A 25,288-nucleotide genomic window follows, 5' to 3' on the forward strand; every position below is an offset into this window, starting at 1 on the left:
GTTTACAAATTAAATACTCAGGTAGAGAGTAATTCAAAGGCACAGTGTTAATCAAGGAAGAAAAGAAGTTTACAGATCAGAGTGGATAAAAATCAATTATTTTTAATTTAAAAAAAAAAAAAGATTTTTTTTTAAATCTGATTTTTTTGATAAAATGCTTTTTGAGGAAAAAAAGCTATTTAAAGAGTTTTAATTAAGATATCTTTGAGCTATAATGTATCATGGAATAGGTATTATAAATTCTAATTCTATGAGACAATATATTCATGTAATATTTAAGAAAAGGTTTTGTAAATGAGTTCCAATAGTTCATGCAGTAGTGAGCTGGAGCTGGTTAGCACCAGTTCGCTAGAACTGGTTGTTAAATTTAGAAGCCCTTTTAGAACCGGTTGGCCCGTGAGGGAGAACCGGTTCTAAAAGGGCTTCTAAATTTAACAACCGGCCAAAAGTGGCGTCTTAGGAGCTGACCCTGGGCAGGAGCACCCACAAGAAAAATTTGATGGATGCAGAGCACCCACCCACAGCTCCCTGCCCTGCCCCCAGCCCCAGTTCACCTCCGCTCCGCCTCCTCCCCTGAACGTGGAGCGGAGGTGAGCTGGGAGGGGCACGAGCGAGGTACCCCGGGGGGGAGCACAGGGGAACCGCTTCCTTCCCCAGCTCACCTCTGCCTCCCTTGGCCTGAGCGCAAAGGCGCCGCCTGCTTCTCACCTCTCCCCGGCTTCCCGCGCAAAGAGCTGATTCTCAGGAAGCAGGGGGAGAGAAGCAGAGCGGGGTGGCGCGTTCAGGGGAGGAGGCGGAGCGGAGGTGAGGTGAGCTGGGGCCGGGCGGGGAGCTGCCGGTGAGTGTTCTACACCCACCAAGTTTTCCCCGGGGGTGCTCTAGCCCTGGAGCATCCACAGAGTCGGCACCTAAGGAGCCACTTTTGATGTGATCAGTGGGGAGGGAGTGGTCGCTCCCCCCGCTCACCCCCAGCTATGCTCCCCCACCCCTAGGAGCCAGAGGGACCTGCCGGATGCTTCCTGGGAGCTGCCCCCCCAGCACATCCCTCTGGCTCTTGGGGGGGTGGGCACCCACTACAGTGACCCATGAGACCCTCCTGCCCAGTTCTGGGGGCAGTCAGAGGACAGGGAAGGGGGGTGGATGGGGCAGGAGTGGGCCACTACCCCCTTGTGGGGTGAGGCAGGAACCAGTTGTAAAGATTTTGGCAGCTTATCACCAAGTCCATGGATTAGGGACCCAATCTTATGGGGTTCCAGGGGCTTCTGTATAGATTATTTAGGTTAATCTTTCTATCTACCCAATGGGACTCAGTACTCAGCATCAGCGATGTCTAGTTTTGCAGTTCTCAAACTGTGGATTTGTGTCTCCAGAGACAACAACATGCTTGTTAACAGCAAAAATGGTTTTTTAATAAATAATATATAGAGGTGAGAAATAACAGACCTCAACCCTATTGTCCCTCTGCAAATTTGTGTACACAGAGTCAATCCCTTACCTCTCCCTAAAAGTGCAAATTTTCAAAAAGTTCGATGAATACAAGATTGTTGGGGGCAAAATAGATCTGGACGAGGAGAAGTAGTCTGGAGATAAATGTGAGAAGGGAGTGACAAGCAGTAGAAACAAAAGGGAAACTGTTTGAGCAGCATATTCCAGAAGTCTTGAACTCTTTCCAAGTGTAGCCTTCACTGATTTGAGATCTACCATACCATTCTCTCACTAGAATGGAAAACCTATAATGGCAGCAGGCCATAAAAGAGACCCAGTTTGGGAATAAAAACCAGTCAAGAAATATAAGTTTGCTAATGATGTTTTAAAGAAAGTCACACCAGTGCACTGGTGGAAGTCACTTAAGCACTTGGATTCAGAGACTGATGAAGTGATAATCTCGCTTTGAACAGCAGTAACTTCTTCAGCCGGTGTAGAAAGAATATTTTCTTCCTTTGGACTAATTCATTCCAAACTGAGTAATTGTTTGGGACCTGAAAAAGCAGGAAAGCTTGTTTTTCTTTTCCAGATTATGAACAAACAGGAAAATGAACTTGAAGACAACTGAGTTAGCTACAGAAGTCAATATTTTAAGTTTCTCATGTTGATCTGGCTGACGGTCAATTTAAAAAAAAAATTTTTAAAATATTTCATTTAACTATTTTAGTTAAGTTTTAATAAAAACAAACCTGATTTTAAAAAAACTTGAACATTAAACTAAATTCAAAAATTCATATGCTTGTTTTGTTAAAATATTATATGTTTGCTGTTGAAGGAAAAAAAAATCCAGAATGCATAAAGTTGTTGTTTTAGCTAAATAAAACAAATTTAAATGTCTGTCTGGTGATATTCTCCTCCTAATACAGCATGGCAAGTAAAGTCTCCAAGTATTAATGATTAACCTGCTAAACTGGAGATAGTTCACCTCCCAATCACTTCATAAATATCTGCTTCAATTACCTTGAGTAAATGAAATAACCAAACAATCATTCATTTTCTGATATAGCTGTAAAACTAATCTGAAGAGTTTTCAAAATAAATCACTTTAAAAAGGTATAGTGTGTACCTTCTAAAAATGAAACCTACATCTATCTCTGAGTTGTGAAGACTATGTATTAAGGTTATAACCACCAACAAGAATGCACTTTTATGTAGAAATCCATGATTAAATCGAGTCTTCCTGACTAGCGATTTAAATCAAATCCACCCTGTTACAGATGAAATCTGAAATGAGATCAAGAACCAGGGAGACGGAGAGACAGGAAGGCTATTCCAGACAGTAATGGTTGTAAAGGAGAAGGTTCTCTCTCTCTCACTGGTGTTAGAACTAGGTGAAGGGACTGAGAGGAAGCGAGGGCCAGACAAGCAACGGAAGAGACGAGAGACAAAGGTCCATGAAGTCAGCTGACATGAGTCCACACAGAGTATTAAAAAAGTGGAGTTGCTTGATGTTAGGGTGATGCATTTGATCCTCTTTGTAGGTGTGAAAATTCCAGCAGCAGCATTCTGGACATGCTGTAATCTAGCAATCTGGAATCTAGCTGGGATTTGGGAAGGTCGTAGGGAAGGGAGCTAAAAGTCAAGACGAGATGACAGTGACGACAGGCCTGATAAGGAAAACCACAATAACCTTCTGCAAAGTGGAGAGAATGATCTATTGCTCAGCTGCTTACAAGCTCACCATTGATATTGGTGAAGTACATGAATAAGGCCTATACAGGTTAAAAAGCCAAGAATTTATGGGAAATGGATAATAAAATGCAAGGACAGCAAAAGAAAAATTAGAATACTTCGAAAGTATTCAATACCTAAAAGTCCTAAGTGGTTTCTCATGGGTTAGTTTTAGACAAGTTGCTATTTATTCAAATATTAAATTAATCAAATGGCAAGTGTATCCCTATGATCTAATCCAGACAGATTAAAAAAAACCCAGAGCTCTCAATCTGCTGATAAAAGCAAAATGTTTGCCACAATGAGAAATGTGGTACAAGTACCTGAACAGAACAAAAAGATAAAGGTGATGCTTACTCTATGGACCGAAAAAACACACAAGCATGTTAACAAGCTAACTCAGGATATAATTGGAATGCCTAAGAATACAAGAACAGCCATACTGGATCAGATCAAAGGTCCATCTAGCCCAGTATCCTGTCTTCCGACAGTGACCAATGCCAAATGGGAATGAACAGCAAAGGTAATCATCAGGTGATCCAACCTCTGTTGCCCATTCCCAGCTTCTGGCAAACAGAGGCTACGGACACCATCCCTGCCCATCCTGGCTATTAGCCATTGAGGAACTGCTGAGCAAAGGAAAATTAGCAAGTTAAATGAAAAAAGAAAAGCAGTACTTGTGGCACCTTAGAGACTAACAAATTTATTTGAGCATAAGCTTTCGTGAGCTACAGCTCACTTCATCGGATGCATTTGGTGGAAATGCATCCGATGAAGTGAGCTGTAGCTCACGAACGCTTATGCTCAAATAAATTTGTTAGTCTCTAAGGTGCCACAAGTACTGCTTTTCTTTTTGCGAATACAGACTAACACGGCTGCTACTCTGAAACAAGTTAAATGAGTCTCATAACTTTGAGCCTGAAGAGCTCGGAGATTTGTCTTTTTCTTAATAGTATCTGGTATGACAACAAGAGTTCTTTGACAAACTGTTTATTTGCTTAGAAAAATCATTCTCCCTAAACAAAAGTTGCATGTTACAGCATCTTTCTTTACAAATGTCTTGGAAAAAACGTGTGCCTTGCAGTTCCTGAGGCATGGTATCCATGGTGATCAACTGGCCTGCAGCCAGAAAGGGGTCTAGAAAGGCAACACCTTGAGTGAGCATTCAAACCTTGCAAAGTAAAAAAAAGTCTAAAGGAAGTGGCAAGTTGAGCAGAGAACACTGAAGTCCTAGCTCATTACAAGCATTAAGCCAAATGTTAAAAATGTTAGGTTCTATGTGCCAGACAAGCATATGTCAAAACTGGCCAATGGCTATGTTAAAACGGAACCCTTTGGGTTTAGAGATGGTTAGGGAAGCAAATGCAGGGAGGGGACTAGTCAAGGCACTGGTAATGGTAAATAGAGCCTTCACTTCTAGGTCACCAGTTCAAATCCAACCCAGTTCAGTAAAGGTGCAAAGCAATAATATATACGACTCCTTTCTACCATCTAAAGCATTATGTTACAAACTATCACAAGCAGCACCTTCAACCCCAAAGCCATGTAATGGAAAGTGTCCTTCTCATATCCCTTCGGGTAGTACTTACACATTAAATTTGAGGCACACGTGTGAGGAAGCTTGCACTGCCATTTCCTATGCTGTACCTGCTTTGTGGTGAAACTGAGGGCTTCTAATCCAGGACTCTTCACCACCATTAAATTCACATTAAATGAATAAAACACAAAGTGAAATGAGCAGTAAAGCAAGTACAGCTGTGCCCTCTGATCCATTATGCACTGCCTTGAAAGGAAAAAGGGCTAACAACAACAAGCAGCTTACCATTCTGTCTGTAGGTTTCAGAGTAGCAGCCGTGTTAGTCTGTATTCGCAAAAAGAAAAGGAGTACCCGTGGCACCTTAGAGACTAACAAATTTATTAGAGCATAAGCTTTCGTGAGCATCCGATGAAGTGAGCTGTAGCTCACGAAAGCTTATGCTCTAATAAATTTGTTAGTCTCTAAGGTGCCACGGGTACTCCTTTTCTTTTTATTCTGTCTGTAGTGAGCTTGGGTGAAAGTCACGCAAGCAGAGACGGCCTGGCAGAAGGTTCTTCACACAGGATATATCCTTACCACAGGGTTTAAGAGCAGACACACAGGGCATCCGTTGTGCACCATGAAAGTGAGCATCCCTTCAGCACCTTTATGTCTCCATTTAGCCTGGAGTGGAGTGAAGCTGCTGAAGGTAGGACAAAGGGCAATACCAGTGGATCCACAATTTTGTGGATTTATGGGTAGTGAGTCTCTACCTGTACATATACAGGGCAATGTAAACCCAGGGTTTGAATTTAGGAGCAAGCCTAATCTCACTTCCATCTACACACAAGTCATGCTGACCCTGATCCCAGAACCCCTTTGGGTTCAGTGCATGCCTTACTCAAGCCAGGACCCAGAGTTCAAGCCCAATGGCTTTTCAGTGTAGACACAGGCCCATCATACTTTTAGTGGACTCCCAGAGTATTCCACAATCTCATGGGCTCACTTGCTTTGTCCTCTGGACAGTCAAGTTTTTCCACACTGCACCATAAAGGGCCAAAGTAGCCACATTTTGGGAGGGCAGCAGGAAGTCTGGGATATGGGTGGTTGGATTCAGGCCCACATAAAGATAATACAGGTTGAGACCAAGGGTTCAATAATTCCTAACGTGGGGTTACAAATGATGCTGAAGCCCTAGGTAAACAAACCCATGGTCTGCTAACTCAAGTTCTACTAACCCTGGTCTTACATTGTTGGGTAAACACACACTACGTGAAAAATGCTGCAGTCACTATTCTAGTCCAAATGCTAAAATACTGGCCAATGAGGGTCTGTCCTGCAGTCCAGCATCCTACTCCTGGCTTTGAAGGATGCAGACAATTCCGTAACACCCATCCCCAAATCCCTGCTTAGCTTCCCTACACCAAGGGCTTGATCCTGAGAAACAATGAACGCCCACAACTTCCCTTTATTTCAATGGGAGGTGCAAGAACTCAAGATCAAGCCTAAAGTGGATTTACTCTGTCTTTGTGCAGGGGTGGGTGGACTTTATCTGTAATGAATAGCTAGCTTCATATAAACACATTTCAGCCTGTGTCAGAAAAACTTCCTGGCACTTATAAGCAGCACAAATCGACTTACATAAAAGATAAAGGATTACTGCATTTTCTCTAGTCTTCCCAATGTGGAAGCAATTTATGTGCATTGTTGTAACAATCAAGACACAAGAATTTTTTGAAACCCAAGTCGTCAACTGCCAAATTAGTTTTAAGATGACCAGGCTTCAGTTTTTGACATGCAAAATCCATTTCAATAAACTTGATCAACAGAGTTTGCCAGAGTTGTTCTGCATCTCTGAACATACTGATAACAGGTTTTTACTATAAATAACTGATTTAAATGATTTTTACTCCTGGTCCATTTGAGGAAATTAAGGGAACAGGCCACTTGATTAGAGATAGGTGGGTGCAGCTGAAACACCTGCAGTATAATACACCTAGAGCAAGATTAAGTGCTTATTTATGCTTCTGTGGTTCAAGGTTAAGCATTCACTCACTAATTTCTGAGACTGCCTTTATCAAAAGCCATGCCAGGCAATTAGAAGCATTATAACTATTATTAGTTCATAATATTATTATAGTATTTTGCTATACTTGACATCTGTTGGCTGATAGATTGAACAAGTACATAAGAAATAATTATGCAGAGATTTCTTGCAAAAGAACACAATGCAGAGGACATTGAAAAAGTCAATTTTACAGAAACATGCTTTAAATGAAAGTTCTAAAATTAATAGTGAAACCTTTTTAAAACTCCTGTTAAACAAAACATTGTGTTTAAAATAGGCAGTTGTTAAAAATAAATGTATTTTGGAAACTTAAAAGCAGATACCTGGCACAGCCTCTCCCCAGAAACACCACACACATCTGTACAGGGACTCTTCCCTTGCAACCCAGAGGTTTTGAAAGCATCTCCCCTTCCTTTGCAGACACTAGCATCAGACTTTGTGAATTACTGGCAAAGATTCTCATCATGCAGGCAAACAACATAAGCTCATGGGTTCAGGACTGCTCTAACCTGCTCACTGAAAATCCTATAGTATTATCAACACATACCTAGAATAAATTATAGATTATTTCATCCCATGAAGCCAAGTGTTTTACAAACTATATTTGGGACCCAAATCATCCAACACCCATATAAGTACATTCATCCAACAGATACAGCCAGATCTTTGAGTATCTTAAGCTTCTGTGTAGCACTAAATTACACTACACAGCCCTTTGAGACAAGACGAATAATCAGAGAAACCATAGAGATAATTTTGGGAAGCAGAATCTAATTGCGTAGACTAAAATTTGGTCAAGGCACCCCATATTTGTGTAAGGGTTATGGGAACCTTAAAGACAAAGGAACAAGAACTTGCTTTTACATCTCATTGGAAATATAGCCCCCTACAGCAGCACAATGCTCCACATAACACCAGACTTTGGCATACCCCTGTGGCGGCGGCGATGCATTCGAATGTCTGCCCTATCAACTTTCGATGGTACTTCCTGTGCCTACCATGGTGACCACGGGTAACAGGGAAATCAGGGTTTGATTCTGGAGAGGGAGCCTGAGAAATGGCTACCACATCCAAGGAAGGCAGCAGGCGCGCAAATTACCCACTCCCGACCCGGGGAGGTAGTGACGAAAAAAAAATACCACCACCAGACTTTGGCATTGGTTAAATATTGAATTACAAGGAGGGGGTGCCATTCACTATTCCCCCACCATTTTCCCAACATTTCTCAAGTGCAACTTTGTGAGAGGAAGCAGAGTTATGGTTAACATACTTAAGCTAACTAGTTTCAATAGATGAATGTGGTGAAAAACAGGGTCAATCCTGACTGCACTAGAGTCAATAGTTTTGCCATGGACTTCAATGAGGCAAGAATTTCACCCCACAACTACAATAAAATGACAGAGCTCAGCCATGCAGTTGCCAGCAAAGAAAGAAGACACAATGGATGTGTGACCCTAAGAGCATCCCAGTGCCAGAGGGCTCACTGGAATCAGGTAATGAGTTTCAGCTGGCTTGACCAATTTGGTGTATGGTTATAATCTGTATCTAAAAAGGTGTCATGTAATGTGTCATTGGAAAACTAGCAATTCACTGACCATTAATATACTTGTATGACGTATGGGGGAGAGGGGAGAGGTATTAAGAGTTTTGGACATATAATGGAATTTGCCAAAAAAAATGTTTACCAGCTCCCCAGACATGCCTGGCTTAAACAGGTATGCCCTAGACAAAGCAATGTGTTTGCTTCTCTGACCAGCATGCTTCTCAGGAAGAGACAATGAAGGGTCATTTACACATAAGGTAAACAAAGTTATCAGGTGGGGAGAACATGGCATGGCATCTACTCCCCTACAAGACAGAAATTTTACTTGATTTATAAAGACAGGGGGGCACCTCAAATGATAAATAATTGAATCCACTGACTGCATACAATATTGCTGTATTATAACTGTGTATCAAGTAAGATATTTTCTGAAAGCTAATGGCACACTGATGATTAATATCACCATGAAATGTATTTATTAAACACTATATAAAGAACTATAGACACTCATTGATATTATGCTTTACAATCGGTGACCAAATAAATGGAAAAACAGGTTTTCACCAGACAGGAAGGAAGACAGCCATCTGTCTCCCAAGAAATTAAGCAAAGCGTGACCTAAAATACGGAAGCCCCATCTATACAAAAATCAGCAGGAGGAATAGGAAGACCACAGGAAGGGAAGACCACCATGAGGTTATCTTGCCCTCTTTAAACTAGGTCATTGAACTTTGAAAGCCATAAGCAGAGACAGAAAGCCATTTTGGCATCCATCACTAGAGAGGCACAAAGGGCTAGAGCTCTCACAAGCTGAGAAAGACGGATTCTTCAACCAAGGAAAGGGGAGGTGCTGATGTCTCTGGGAATTGAATATAGGTGAGAAACTTGCTTAAACAAAGAACTTTCACCTAGGAAGACACAGGAAGCCTGCACCTTGTACTTCTATGGAAGATTCTGATTGAGGGAAAGTCAGTCATAGCAGGGTAGAAGGAAGACTGGTGAGAAAAACAAAACAAAACAAAACACCATCTTGAACAAAGCCTGTACCTTGCTAGATTAAGTTTTTGACTTTCAGATATGTATTTTCACTTTGATTTGCCCTTAACCCTTTCTATGTTTATTCCTTTTTCTTGACATTACTTATGTCCTATTGTTAATAAATGGAATTTATTTTTACTATAAGGAACTCAGGGCTATGTTTGAAGGAAAGGGTGTATTTACCCTATTTAAATAAATAAACTAAATGTGCTTTTGTCTCTTTAAAAGTAGCAAGCCTAATTATTTCACCCAGTGGTCCAGGAGCAAGTGGGATGCCTCGGGGCACACAGTTTAGGGAAAATTCGGAACTGGGAGTGTGTTGGGGGTCACCCTGCAAGTAGTAACCAAAGCTGGTAAAAGCCCACAAGCAGCTGTTGTGCTGCTGGGGTCAGAGTTACTGATCCATGGATTTACAGTGCACAGACACTCATGGTGTGACCTGCATGCTCACTGGTTGGTTGCTGGTGTCCAGGTTGCAAGCCACAGCAACAGGGCATTTCAGGCATCTAGGATTACAGGGCAGGTGGTGACACAATCCTTCACTCATCTGGACTGCATCCCAGAACGTGACAGGATGGGACTGTGCTTCAGAAAGGCACTGACCGCTTTAAATTCACGACAGTGGGAAGTTGCGTTGGGGGCATTTAGGACCTAGTCAGAGCCAGCTATTGATATTTTCTCCCGTTAAATGTATGTGGATTAAAGCAGTCACTCTGGATTAAAATCAATAAATACACAGAGGCAGAGTCCTAATCTACACAGGGAAATTGACTCACATGGCTATAGCAGAATATTATTCCAGAATGAAGTCACTTTTGTTCTGGAATAGTGTCCATATGTAACCCACAGACCACTTTTGCCAACTGGCAGAGGGTACAGGGATGCACAAGGATCCCTGGGTCAGATATATGCGTATTAGTTCACCAACGGGTGGCATGTGATCCTCAAACACTTCAAAATGTATACACAGATAATATTTAAGAAGTTATGTACCTATACTGAAAATTATATTCTTAGGGATTTGGGATTAAGGCAGGTCACCAGGAGGTGATACCTCAAAAATGTTTATTTCGGCACGTGGCAATAGACTATTATCGCAGTCTGGTCATAAGTGTATTGCCCGCCTCACAATCTATGTCTGTTTGCATACTGAGCCTGTTGGTAATCAAGAGATTGCAAAATCAACAAGAAAGGAAAGCCACTTGAAGGAACAGTGAACAGAGGGTGTCCTGTTTATGAGTAATGGCAAAAGATTGTTCTGCTATATCTAGGGAGCACCAGAGACACTTTGGATTCTTCACCAAGGAGACAAGCTAACAGCATGTTTGTCTTATGAAAGCAGGATGACAGCTAGCCTGGAAAGATGTTGGGTGAGCAATACTCCACAAGACATCAGAGTACTATGTTAATTAAGTCTAGGCTATGGAATGCATTTTGATTTTATTTTATCTGTAACCATTTGTTTCCACTACTTCTACCTGATATCACAAACAAAACAAAGCACAGAGATTCATTCTTGATTTCACTATAAACATATCTAAATGTTGTGTGTGAAAGCAAAACTGTGATTTGAGATCAAACTGGTAAACTGGGGTGTACTGTTTCTTTGGAAGCAACAGATTTGTGAATACCATAACTGCCAAGTGGAACAGTGGCTGGACACTCCAGGGAGCTAAGCTGAGGGCAGAGTGTGCCTTTCCCTAACCTGAAGAAAGGCAGTGAGGCCTGCGCAGGCCAAAAAGGGAGTGCTTGTATTGCCTATGGAGTCGGGGAGCTGATCCCTGGGAGATACAGACATGGCTTCCTCATGCCAAGGGCAAGTGGGAGCGAGGTGCCTCACACTGCACAGGGAGCTATTCCAGAATAGCTTATTCCAACACAGCTAGATCAATTTCCTCGTGTGCACAAGATGGAAGTCTCACTTTGTGAGTGTTATAATAGAAGCAATAAAGACAAGCAGAATATTAGAGTGCACATTCTCTCTTCTATATGCTAGCAGATGTTATACATTTGTACCAAGTAGAAAAATGGGCCAAACATTAACAGAATGCAGCTCATTCACTTTCCCACTGACCAGAGTTAAAAGTTATTACACTGGAATTTAGAAACCAACTCACATACTGAACAAGAGAGTGAGCAGGTTATCAAACGAAAGACAGATTCCTGCACTTAGAGTGCAGATGCTGAAATGAATTACTCAGGGGAGCCTGGCTTAAAGCCAGGGAGATGCTCAGGGCTTACCTCTCATTTCAATTCCTCTTCCTCTCTTTTACTGTTTGACAGTTGGAAACAGCACCTGGAAGTTATTTGTTGCCATTGTAATGCAGCTCTCCACATGACCTACTCTGACGACGACAAGTGGATCTTGTAGGTGGAAAGAAGAACTGAACAGTTAGGGTAAGGGCATAGCAGGCTCATACTGGCGGTGGGGTGTCAGATAATACTTGCCACCTGAGTAGCCACATGATAATGGAAGCAGCTGAACCAAACTTGGGACTGACCACAGAACAAAAATAAAGGTACCCGGAAAGAATTTTCCCAGTGGAAAACAGCTTAGCAAGGACTTCACGGGGGGGACCAGCCATAGCTGTCATGAGCCGAGTCCAATGGAGGGTGGCCCCGACGAAGGGATGTAGCTGAGATATGCTGCCCATAGGCAATAGCCTCTGACAGATACCAGCCTAGGAAAGGTTTCATAGCAGAGCCTAGGAAGGCACCCTGTGAGCAATAGACAAATCCCAGTTTGTGTTGACTTTTCAAAATGCCAGTGTCCTTTAAAAACAACTATGTCTTGAAAAGGAGCGCATTAGGTCTCGACTACACAGGAAAGTTTTATCAGTTATACCAATATAACAAGCATGCCTCAAGTGGACACTCTTATTCCAGTGTAAGAGCGGCTGGGGGGGGGGGGGGGGGGAAGAAGCATAGCTTAAACCCCTTCCCAAGCTAAACAAAAAAATAGTACTCATATTCCAGTTTAAGAGTGTCTATGCAGGCAGGTTATATCATTATAACCATGTCAGTTTAAATTTACACAGGGTTCTCAAACTTCCTTGCACCCCCTTGGACAACAAACATTACTACATGACCCGAGGAGAGGGAACCTAAGTCTGAGTCTGCCCAAGCCCCACCGCCGGGGGCAGGAGGCGAGGGAGAAAGAGAGCAAAGCCCAAGCCCCATCACCCTGGGCTGGGGGGGCCAAAGCCTATGGGCTTCAGCATCAGGCGGGGGCCTGTAACCTGAGCCTTGCCACCCAAGGCTGAAGCCCTTAAGATTTGGCCATGGTGGTAGGACTCGGTCTCAAGCTTCAGTCCTCGGACCCCAGCAAGTCTAATGCCAGCACTGGTGACCCCATTAAAATGGGGTCCCAATCCACTTTGGGGTCCCAACCACAGTTTGAGAACCAGTGAGATAACTAACTCAAAATTACAGGTTTCAGAGTGGTAGCCGTGTTACTCTGTATCAGCAAAAAACAACAAGGCGTCCTTTTGGCACCTTAGAGACTTACAAATTTATTTGGGCATAAGCTTTCGTGGGCTAAAACCCACTTCATCAGATGCATGGAGAGAAAAATACAGTAAGCAGTATATATATATTACAGCATATGAAAAGATAGGAGTTGCCTCACCAAGTGGGGGGGGGGTCAGTGCTAACGAGGCCAATTAAATTAAGGTGGAACAACAGTTGTCAAGAAGGGGTGAATATCAACAGAGGGAAAATTACTTTTGTAGTGCTAATGAGGCCAATGTAATCAAGGTGGACGTCGCTCATTCTAACAGTTGACAAGAAGGTGTGAGTATCAGCAAAAAGAAAACTACTTTTTGTAGTGACCCATCCACTCCCAGTCTTTATTCAGGCCTAATTTGATGGTGTCCAGTTTGCAAATTAATTCCAGTTCTGCAGTTTCACGCTGAAGTCTGTTTAAGTTTTTTGTTGAAGAATTGCCACTTTTAAGTCCATTATTGAGTGTCCAGGGAGACTGAAATGCTCTCCTACTGGTTTTTGAATGTTACAATTCTTGATGTCTGATTTGTGTCCATTTATTCTTTTGCATAGAGACTGTCCGGTTTGGCCAATATACATGACAGAGAGGCATTGCTGGCACATGATGGCATAGATCACATTGGTAGATGTGCAGGTGAACGAGCCCCTGATGATGTGGCTGATGTGGTTAGGTCTTATGATGAATAAATATGCAGACAGAGTTAGCAACAGGGTTTGTTGCAGGGATTGGTTCTTGGGTTAGTGTTTTTGTTGTGTGGTATGTAGTTGTTGGTGAGAATTTACAAACCTGAAACAGGGGGCAAGGTTTGCAAACCTCTGGTGAATCTTGGACTAATGGTGCAGCAAGCTTTATGCTTCTCGTGGAGGTGGATTACCAGGAGCGCTCCAGCTGCAGAGTCCAGGCGCTCTACGTGCTTTGCCAGTGTGGACACCTCAAGAGTTAGGGTGCCCGAGGCTGATTTAATGTACTCTAACTTGCAAGTGTAGCCAAGGCCTCAGTTTGTGCTGATTTTGACTTTGCCTTTTGGGGATTTTTTTGAAACAGAAGCTTTGAGAGTGAAAATTCTAATGACGTAAAAGAAGTTTACTCAAGGCTTCACAAACCGGTACTGCCTTATTTTACATGGCTATATCCCAGCAGAATCTGTGTTTTCAGTCATCACTCATTTCAGGTGCTAAGAATATCTTTGTGTTAATAATAAATAGCTAGCTTTATATAGCACTCCTGATCTACAGAGAGCTTGACAAATATTAATTAAAGCTGACTCACATACTTCACAAAGGGGAGTTAAGTATTATTTCCCAGATGGGGAAAATGAATTAGAGAGAGTTTAAGTGATTTGCACAAGGTCAAAGAGGAAGTCAGTGGTGGAGCCAGGATTAGCACTCAGGAGCTCCAGGCTCTCATCCTCAAGTTCAGCCTGCTGAGCCACTACCTCACAAAACCTCCACAGACCAATGTGAGCTATATTTAATATGCTGTCATATCTGTCCATCTTGAGCCAGTCACCTTTTAAATAAGCCTCATCCTCAACTTCACTGTGACACAAAAACAGTAAGAGGGGATTTTGGTGGAAGGATGAGGATATGCTCCTCAACAGAATGAGTAAAAAGAGGCTTGTTGAGGACATTTTTACTGTTAAATGTAAATAAATTCAGAATTGGACCAATAAGAGAGTAGAAGGTAATATAGTAGTAGTAGTATATAAAAATTAATCATGGTTACTTGTCACTTCCTTATAGGAAGGGTGGAGCCATGCTTTGTATAGTCAAGGAGTATGCTGGCAACTTGCCAGAAACCCAAACCTCACACTTAGTTTCCATAAATAGAGTAGATTTACATCCCCTTCAGCTACAAGTGATATGTGGGCCTGAATAGACAACAGAACCCAATGTGCAACACTTACTTTTCATAAGAGAAGCTACACAGAAGTCTTCACTAGATTCACCTCTATATTAAGGATCGCGGCATTTGCATTGTAGAATTCCCTGGGGCCACTTTCTGGATACCCTTGCCTTGGATGCAGTTATGCAGCCATCATGTTGGGACCGGATAAGAAGAGCAAATGGCAGGGTTCAATACAGCCATTTTATGGTACGATAAACAAAACGTACATTAAAAATTCCACCTCTAACAATGCCACTGTTTCAAAGATGACGTGCTCACAGCAAATATGAGCTGCATGATCTTATACAGCTGAAATAAAGACTTGTAGGATCCATTGTAAAAGGCAGGTCTTGTTACCTACCTCACACTTTAAGACCTTGTGTACACATAAAAGGTTCGCCAGTATAGCTATACTGGCACCAGCCTAACTAGTGTAAATGCAGTTATATCAGCAAAAAAGAGCTTGTTCCACTTCAGCGAGCAAAATAAGTTAAACCAGCACACACACACAAAAAATGCTTTTGCTGGTGTAACTGTCTACACTAGGGCTTTCGCAACCATAATTATATCTAATAAATTCAATGAATAGATTACACCCTTAACTGACACCTGCAAAACTTTTAAGAGTAGACTTGGCCCAACAGAAAGGATAGGAGTGTTGAATGTTTAACAAAGGCTTCCATTATCCAAAATGTTAGTCAAGCATTGCAGTTAAATGGGAGGGTTAAAAAACAAAAGAAAACAGTTTTTTAGTAGGCTTATAATAAAAACCTCTTCCCCTCTCAACTGCTTGGCTTTCACTCTCTTGGCTCATATAATGCCACCATTTCACTAGTTCTCCAGTCAGCTAAGGGCTGGTTTGCACACAAAGTAACTGAACTGTCCCAAAATAACTGAATCAGTTTTAACCCACACCGTTTGTTATTTTAATGGATGTTTTGTGTGTGGACACTCTAAAAACTGACCTGATCAGGAGCACTCTTAAGTGTCTTAAGCTAAATCAAAACAGGACACTTATTCTTAATTAAGAGTGTCCACACTCAGAAATAGTATCGTAATAACAAAAAGGTACAGACTATAAGTAATTCAGTTTTTTCAGTGCAAGTTTGTGTGTAAATAAACCCACAGAATCTTCCAGAAGTAGACCTGGATTTCTAATGTAAAAAACAGATTGGTGGAGGAGCTCTTTTTGAAGCTGCCTTTTATTTCCAGACCTACAATATACAATACAAAAGTAGCTAAAAAGGACATAAGGACACAATATTTTTTCATTGACAGGTCACCTTTAAGAAAGGCATTTTCTTACTTTCCTTACCACTACTCCTTACAACAGATTATAAAATCAAGAATTCCATTATAATGTATTATATTGCTTCCTTTCTTCATGGCATCTCTAACAAAACAGAAAAGTTACAAAATTTAGTATAAGAATCTGTTTCTACTGGAATAAAAAAAACTCATGGAAACATCAGTTAAGTTTTGCAAAATCTAAATTTTGAGTAAAATTTGACTTGACTTTACACTAAAGCCATTTTAAAAAGATTAAGCTAATGGATACGAAAAATGAAAGGTTTCAGAGTAGCAGCCGTGTTAGTCTGTATTCGCAAAAAGAAAAGGAGTACTTGTGGCACCTTAGAGACTAACAAATTTATTAGAGCATAAGCTTTCGTGAGCTACAGCTCACTTCATCGGATGCATTTGGTGGAAAAAACAGAGGAGAGATTTATATACACACACACACACAGAGAACATGAAACAATGGGTTTATCATACACACTGTAAGGAGAGTGATCACTTAAGATAAGCCATCACCCACAGCAGGGGGGGGAAAAAGAAGCTTTCATCCAGATCATACCACTCGATCCATTGTCTACAGCCAAGCGCTACAATATAACCGCATTTGCTCCAACCCCTCAGACAGAGACAAACACCTACAAGATCTCTATCATGCATTCCTACAACTACAGTACCCACCTGCTGAAGTGAAGAAACAGATTGACAGAGCCAGAAGAGTACCCAGAAGTCACCTACTACAGGACAGGCCCAACAAAGAAAACAACAGAACGCCACTAGCCATCACCTTCAGCCCCCAACTAAAACCCCTCCAACGCATCATCAAGGATCTACAACCTATCCTGAAGGACGACCCATCACTCTCACAGATCTTGGGAGACAGACCAGTCCTTGCTTACAGACAGCCCCCCAATCTGAAGCAAATACTCACCAGCAACCACACACCACACAACAGAACCACTAACCCAGGAACCTATCCTTGCAACAAAGCCCGTTGCCAACTCTGTCCACATATCTATTCAGGGGATACCATCATAGGGCCTAATCACATCAGCCACACTATCAGAGGCTCGTTCACCTGCGCATCTACCAATGTGATATATGCCATCATGTGCCAGCAATGCCCCTCTGCCATGTACATTGGCCAAACTGGACAGTCTCTACGTAAAAGAATGAATGGACACAAATCAGACATCAAGAATTATAACATTCAAAAACCAGTTGGAGAACACTTCAATCTCTCTGGTCACTCGATCACAGACCTAAGAGTGGCTATACTTCAACAAAAAAGCTTCAAAAACAGACTCCAACGAGAGACTGCTGAATTGGAATTAATTTGCAAACTGGATACAATTAACTTAGGCTTGAATAGAGACTGGGAATGGATGAGTCATTACACAAAGTAAAACTATTTCCCCATGGTATTTCTCCCTCCCACCCCACCCCCCACTGTTCCTCTGATATTCTTGTTAACTGCTGGAATTAGCCTACCTGCTTGTCACCATGGAAGGTTTTCCTCCTTTTCCCCCCCCTGCTGTGGGTGATGGCTTATCTTAAGTGATCACTCTCCTTACAGTGAGAAAAGGAGTACTTGTGGCACCTTAGAGACTAACAAATTTATTAGAGCATAAGCTTTCGTGAGCTACAGCTCACTTCATCTAATGCATCCGATGAAGTGAGCTGTAGCTCACGAAAGCTTATGCTCTAATAAATTTGTTAGTCTCTAAGGTGCCACAAGTACTCCTTTTCTTTTTGAGAATACAGACTAACACGGCTGCTACTCTGAAATCTCCTTACAGTGTGTATGATAAACCCATTGTTTCATGTTCTCTGTGTGTGTGTGTGTATATAAATCTCTCCTCTGTTTTTTCCACCAAATGCATCCGATGAAGTGAGCTGTAGCTCACGAAAGCTTATGCTCTAATAAATTTGTTAGTCTCTAAGGTGCCACAAGTACTCCTTTTCTTTTTGTGAAAAATGAAAGGCATCTCTCCCTGGGTGTTTTTAAAGCCACAAAAAAGTCTTAAGACTCAGCTGAATCCAACATACCCAGGAATTTCCATGGAAAGCAACAGTGCAAAACAACTCTACTTTATATTCTGTCTCACACACACTGTATTCCACAAAGCTTCACAGAGTTATCAACAACAGAGGAAGACAAGTAGTAAGAACTATAAGCAGGAGAGAAAAAAAGGTTTTCAGCTAAGGTACGGAATGCAAGTTAATGAGGCAGAGAGAGATGGGACTGAAACAATTACCCAGCCCAGAACATAGAACAGGGAAGGGGTAGCATATCACCCACCACTATACCCATAAGCACGAGACTACCACTACTGCCTAGCATCGCCAATTTTGGATGGACGTATTCCCGGAGGTTTCATCACATGACACTTTAATTAAAGATTAATCTTTAATCCCTGTAGACTCCACAACAATCCCAGAGAGCTGGCAACTTCATTACATCAGGCTGCTCAAATTGCAACCCAAGGAGTTTAACCATGTGGCATACATCTCCCCATTTTTAAATATAAAGGTTCCCATAGCCACATACAGCAGGTCCCAGCCCACAACAGAGCCGGGGGGGGCTCAGCTCAAGGAAGAGCATCATCCACCAGGGCCCCTCACTTCTGCTGGGAGGAAAGCACAGTGAATGCACACTGGGGACCACCAACACGAAGGGCCAGGCAGGCTAGTCGGAGGCCGTGCTGTATGCCAGGCCAACTTGGCCCTGCACCACAGTAGAGCTGCCAATTTTATTTGGACAAATTCCTGGAGGTTTTATCAAATTACATAATCTTTAACTGAAGATCACTCCTGAATTCCTGGAGACTCCGGGGCAAACTTGAAGGGCTGGCAAACCTACACCAGTCCGCAGAAACACACTACCCTCATCTGCAAGGGACAGGGAATGGGTCACACCACACACCCGTCACCGGCTCCCCAGGGCAGGGAAGAGGCAGAGGCCACGCGAGCATAGCAACGGGGCAAATAGGATGCAAGGCACGCGCCGGGAGCCGGGCACCCCGAGGGCGACCCTAGGGCGCAAGGCACGCGCCGGGAGCCCCCAGCCAGCCGACGAGCGCACGGGGCGCCGCCTGGGCACAGCAGACTCACAGCTGTCTGGACAAGGCGGGAAAGCAGGTGGCTCCCTATAATCTGCCCTGCGTCACACAGGCCCGGCGCCCCCCTCCTGCCGCAGCCCGCGAGCGGCGCCACAACCCCTCATGGACGCGGAGAGCCCGGCCACCCCACTCGGCTCCTACCTGAGCCTCCAGCCTAGGCCCCTCACTGCGCACGCTCCACAACCCTCCCCGGTAGGCGCGTACAAACGCCTCCTCTCGGCCCCCGCAGCACGTGACTGCAGCCACCAATCAGAGATCGGCGCATTGACTCGCTGAGCTCCGCCCACCGGAGGTTTTCGCCCCGCCCCGCTCTCATAAACCTCGCCCTGGGAGGCGGGAAGCCCCACCCCTTCTGTAGCTCGGGCCTGGTTGACTCTGCTTTGGCTGCTGGGCGCTCCGCGGCCTGGGTGCCTTTGACCCCCGCCCTCCACGCGCCGCGTCCCGGCGGGACTGTCCCTGGTGGCTGCTGTCAGGACACGTGCGCTGAGGCCGCCAGACACGCGATCTCCGGCGTGTAAGCCAGAGGGCGGCTTGCTGGTCTGAGCGGGGGACTCTCTAGCTCGGGCTGACAGCCTGGGCCAGGGCTTCACCAGCAGCAGCAGCGGCCTGTCCCCGCGGTCGCTGTGGCTCTTCTAGCATAGCTGTGGGTGCCTATGGAGCCGCCCATGCTCTTGCTGGTGAAATGCCGACGGACTCTGGTCGCCGGCCGGCAGGATTGAACCAGGGACCTCTGAAGCTTAGTGCGTGAGCTAAAAGCCAACTGGCTCTTAGCTAAGGCTGTAGAGCAGACTCATTTGACTCTCTCTGTAAGTGGTGTCAGTGCTACTAGATGGGACAGAACACCACGCCCAGGAGGTGTGTGGGTTACATAGTTCCCTTTGCTAAGGAAGCATGTCCTGAGCTTCAGAGACTTCCCCAATGAAATCCTGGACGAGCCCCCACTTGTAATGCCGACAGACCCCGGTCACCAGCATAGGGGCCCAACTCCTTAGGTGCCCCGGGGCTGGAGCACCCATGGGGAAAAATTGGAGGGTGCTCTGCACCCACCGGCAGCTCCTCGACCTACCCCCCTTGCCCCAGCTCACCTCTGCCTCCTCCCCTAAGCGCACCGCTGTGTCCTGCTTCTCTCCCCTCCCTCCCAGCACTTGCACCGTGAAACAGCTGTTTTGTGTGGCAAGCACTGGGAGGGAGCTGGGAGGAACGCACCACACTTGGGGAAGAGGCAGAGCTGGGATTTGGAGAGGGGTCCAATAAGGGAAGGGCAGGGGTGGGGGGGGGCGCAAGCTCCCACCAGCGCCAACAAAAGTTGGCTCCTGTGGTCACCAGAGGGCAGGATCAAACAGTGGACCTGTGCGCATGAGCCTCTACCGAATGAGCTAGAAGCCAACTGACTTTTAGCTAAGGCTGTAGAGCAGACTCATTTTATCTCTCTAAGTGGTCTCGGTGCCACTACATGGGACAGAACACCACACCCAGGAGGTGTGTGGGTTACACTGGCACTACCCATTGGGGCCCAGATGCCCATCCTGACATTCCTTCGATAACCATGGACCATAGGCAGCGTGAGCGTAGAGCATCTGACGGTGCATCTGGCGCTTCCCTTTGCCAGGCTGCATATGAGATCCCTGACAATATCGTGGTGGCTGTGTCCTCGTGGAGGAAGTTTTCTTTGTTACATCCCTGCAAAGCCAGCGTAAAAGTAGCCCCACAGGACAATTTAATTGCTGAAGGGTTCCAGATGGAGAGCACCTGGTATTTCTGCCTAATAGAAGCTTCTCTATTCATAAAATCATAGAATATCAGGGTTGGAAGGGGCCTCAGGAGGTCATCTAGTCCAACCCCCTGCTCAAAGCAGGGTCAATCCTCAATTTTTGCCCCAGATCCCTAAATGGCCCCCTCAAGGATTGCTTCGCTGTATTCAACTTGGAGGTGACAGGAAGAGAAATCATAAATAAAGGCTACAGTGACAGATGGTCTCACTGCAGCTCAGTATTCAATGGTCACCATTGCTTTGGGCAAGAAGCCTATTCCCGACAACAAAAATCAATCCCATTAAAGCAATATTAGACCATAAAAAAACCAATCAGACTAGAAATGATTGACTAATTATATTTCAGAATTAATTGAAGTGAAATAGTTAAAATAAATTACTTTTGCAGATGGCAGCTATGGCCTTTTGTGGGGAGGGGTTTGCCCCACACTGAAGTTAGCTGCCTAGCAAGATGTCTTTGCCTATATGTTTAGCACTCCTGGTTTTCTCTTTTTATGAGCTATCTGCTGATCGTAAAAGCTAAGACTTCTGCTACTTCAGTCATCTTGTGTGGTGACCATATTAGACCACAGAGATCATTCCCTTTTCATAATCTTTGGGCACCAGCTGTGCAACAGCCTGCACTAAATCTGCTTAACCAGCAGAAGGAGAGGGACAGAGGCAAGACCTGCTATTTACTCTTTTCAGATATCATTGACATGGCAAGCATCAGTGAACTCAGTATTGTACAGTGTACTGCTAAAAGAACAGCTGAAGGCTTTGCATGTTAACCTTTATATCTATATGGCTGCCAAGCCTTGGAAAGAAAGAAAAGAGTAGACATGCATTTTTTTTAAAGTTGCAAGGAAAACTCCCAAATGATGATTAACTTATTTTGTCATATGATTCCTGCGTCATCTTGCACAATACACACTGTCATGGTGTGCCATTGGTTTTTAAGTCGAATTCTGCATTGATTTCAATATTAAAATTGATGCCACCACATTTAAAACCATTGACACAACATATGGCCCACAGAATGAAATCCCAGAGTGTCTCTGCATGAAAACAAAGATCTTGCTCCTGCTTCCATTTAAGTCAGTGGGAGTTTTGTGGATATATGTCTATCTTGGGTACTTACATAGTCCCCATTAATGTAGTATCTGATCGCCTCACATCTTTGATGAATTTATCCAAACAACATCTGTGTGAGGTAGAAAAGAGAAGTATTTGTATGAGTAAAGCAAACAGGATGTGGCCTTGATAGCTTTCTTTCTCACAGCACAGGGGCATTCTAAGAGTTCAGTTACACCACAAAAATATCTGACTTGGGAACCTGCTCTCCACCTGGGTTACAATGTATAAAATGTTCAGAAGCATCTAAGTACCTAAAGCCCACGTCCTGTGAACTTTCAACGAAGCATAGGCTCTGAAGGATTTCAGAGCCCGAGCCGGAATGTCTACATGGCTATTTGGCCCAGGTCTGTAGACCAAAACTCTGAGACTCACAGCAGGGTTTGTTTTTGTTTGTTTGGGGTTTTTTGCTGTGTGGATGTACCCTAACTTCTTTAAAAAGAAAAGCAGTACGTGTGGCACCTTAGAGACTAACAAATTTATTAGAGCATAAGCTTTCGTGAGCTACAGCTCACTTCATCGGATGCATCCGATGAAGTGAGCTGTAGCTCACGAAAGCGTATGCTCTAATAAATTTGTTAGTCTCTAAGGTGCCACAAGTACTGCTTTTCTTTTTGCGAATACAGACTAACACGGCTGCTACTCTGAAACCTAACTTCTTTGTAACCGAGTCCCCTGCTTTCTGCAGTTCAGGCAGGTCCCATACAATGTTTGAACTGATGCTTGCACCATGCGATGCATTGAAACAATTAGCAACTTTCATCCTTTGCTATAAATGCATATATCAATCATAATAAATCCAACTCCACTTGCACTGGATCCCACTGACTAACACTTCCTTGCTCAGAAGTTACAATCCTCTCCAATTACAAGACTTGATCTTGCAGTCCTTGCTCACATGAACAATTTAAATGGCTGAGAAAAGTTTACTTGCATGAGTAAGGGTTGGATGATCAAGCCTGTAATGCAGAAGGCGCAGCCCAACCTGGTGTGATCCATTTAAATCAATGGAGTTACACCAGAGAGGAATATAGCCAATCCCATTGATTTAAACAGCATATGCCTGAGGGTGAATTTAGCACAGAATGTTCACCTGAATATTACTTTGCTGAATGCAGGTAACATTTTGCTGTAATTAATATCTTTACATACAGCCATTACTTGGCTTGTGTGTATGAATGATCCTGGATGAATTCTTGTAGCCAAATGCTGTGCGAATGTGGAGAGCTGTATCTGTATTGGTAGTGAAAAGAATCAAGCTGTGTCTTCACTACAACAAAAGGTGTATCTCACCGTGTTGCCTTGGCAGAGCCTTTCTGGAGTCCTGCTGCTTTATACACCGGTGCACATGTGACCTTAGCAGTCACATGCAGGACCCCAGGATAGAAACACTGCTTAGCTAGGAATTGGGGGCGTTGGGGGCGGAGGGAAGTTATGGCCTCCCTACTAATGGGGGAGCATAGAGGACCAGAGCTACCCATCAAGTAGTTAGTACTACCCAGAAAGGAGACATGTGGCCAAGGCAGCTGGCCTGTGCATCCACTCAGCAGCAGCCTCTGCTGATGTAGCCCCCACAGTGGGCCAGTTCTAATCCAAAAAAACACATACCCACTGGGACAGGAGGTGTAATTTACACATCTATGCATCAGCTTCCGTGAATGTGGCCCAAATGGTCTTTCCTACTTTCAGCTGTTTGTTCCTCAGACTGTTTCCTTTCATTTCTCACACCTGAGGGAGGCTGAGATGTTTCAGATGAATACAAGAGTGTTAACTTGCAATATTTGCACTTAGTATCCCCTGGGCCATGCTGAAAAAGAGGCGAGAAAGTTAGACCTAAGAGAGAGAGAGATAAACCTCTTCTTTTTGTCATATATGCAGGCCACAGCAACAAAGCAATTCAAAGTTAGAGCTAAAATCCTATTGGTAACTTATTCATTTCTGCCTAAATATTGCTACTTAGATAGTGTGCACCCAGTCAAGGAGTGTGTTATTAAGAATACCTAAATTATTGTATAATTGAGGTCATGGGTCAAATCTGGGGCTATGGTAAATCTCAGTGAAGTGGATTTTCCAATAACGTATGGCTTGACCTTCAACTCTTAATAGTAAATAATAATGGTCTATGAGGAGCCAGTTTTGATCTTTCATATATTTAAAATGTTCTGATGCTAAGATATTGCCATTCACAGACACCCATAGGGAGTATGCTGTAGAGTCACAGTACGATGTAGCCTAATGGGTATGCAGCTCCACAGTGACAGATTTACAGAGCACTTCTGCTCTAGTCCAGGATAGACACAGAAGGTCCAATCCTGCAGCCCTTACTCTGGCAAACCTCTGTCTGATTTCAGCATAATATCTTCAGGATTAGCACCAGCATCCCATGACAAATCTGATAATGTTACTCTGTTTTTTCCAAATGTGCTTAGCATTTGCGAGACACTGAAGTAAGTGCCCCAAACAGAGTTATAAAATCAGAGCCAGCTCGCCTCGGTATCCAAATACATGAAGAGAAAATAGACATTTAAACTACAGACTTATTAAAGATGACCAACCCAGAACTGTTCAGACAAAGATGGCTTCCCATTATTTGCCAGAAGAGGTTGAATAATTAATTTTAGTAAGAGCCTCAGCCCAGCTTTGTAAATGATCAGAATGTCACCCTCAGCCTAAAAACTCAGACTCTGGAAGAACCACAGTATCAGGCTGCATAAAACTCTCTCCCTGTCCCCATGTTCTCCACATTCCCAACATCACAAAGGATTTAGGACCACTCCTGTGAGGTACTGACACTCAGTTCCCACTGGAGACAAAGCAAGAGTTCCTTGCAGTTTGGAACCTTAGTTCCAATCTCTGCTTGAACACAGCAACAGAGAAACTCACTGGCAACGTAATCTCTAAAACACAATGTTTTAGAGATCAAAGGCCTGGTTCTCTCCTCACTAGTGCAAGTACAAATCCAAAATAAGTCCACTGGAATCAATGGATTTACAGCAAAGCAAAACTGGTGCAAGTGAAAAGATAATCAGGCTCCAGGATCCTTTTAAATTTCATTTTGCACAAAACAATAGAGAGGGGTGACTGAGAAAACAGAATGTGAACAGCAGAAAGGACCAGACAAGATGTGAGTCGACACAGCCCAGAATGGGGATGGGGAGAGAAAGAAAACAGATGAAGGGAAGGGATATGTTTTGCTGCTACACCTTCCTGGCACCTAATGAAGTAGTGAGAATGGCCTTGGCTGGCCACATCAGTCACAGGCCTATGACACTGGAT

At 43.7% G+C, this 25,288-nt stretch overlaps 1 protein-coding gene across 3 annotated transcripts in view; it reads right to left on the reverse strand.

Annotated features, from left to right (window-relative positions):
* SIL1 (SIL1 nucleotide exchange factor) overlaps positions 1-19,411 on the reverse strand; it is a 232,445-nt gene extending 213,034 nt beyond the window's left edge. Inside the window, exons 1-2 of one of the 3 annotated variants that reach the window (XM_043520327.1) lie at positions 14,733-14,869; positions 7,064-7,204 (exon numbers count right to left, since the gene is read on the reverse strand). In XM_043520327.1, coding sequence (XP_043376262.1) covers positions 7,064-7,203 — 140 coding nt within the window. In that variant the 5' untranslated portion in view covers position 7,204; positions 14,733-14,869. Of the gene's footprint in view, positions 1-7,063; positions 7,205-14,732; positions 14,872-19,269 lie in introns of those variants that run through there. The other 2 variants (XM_038413758.2, XM_043520328.1) reach the window with 2 other exon arrangements.
* Between the last annotated feature and the right edge of the window lie 5,877 nt (positions 19,412-25,288).

The sequence above is a fragment of the Dermochelys coriacea genome, chromosome 8, assembly GCF_009764565.3.
Source record: "Dermochelys coriacea isolate rDerCor1 chromosome 8, rDerCor1.pri.v4, whole genome shotgun sequence".
Lineage (NCBI taxonomy): Eukaryota > Metazoa > Chordata > Testudines > Dermochelyidae > Dermochelys > Dermochelys coriacea.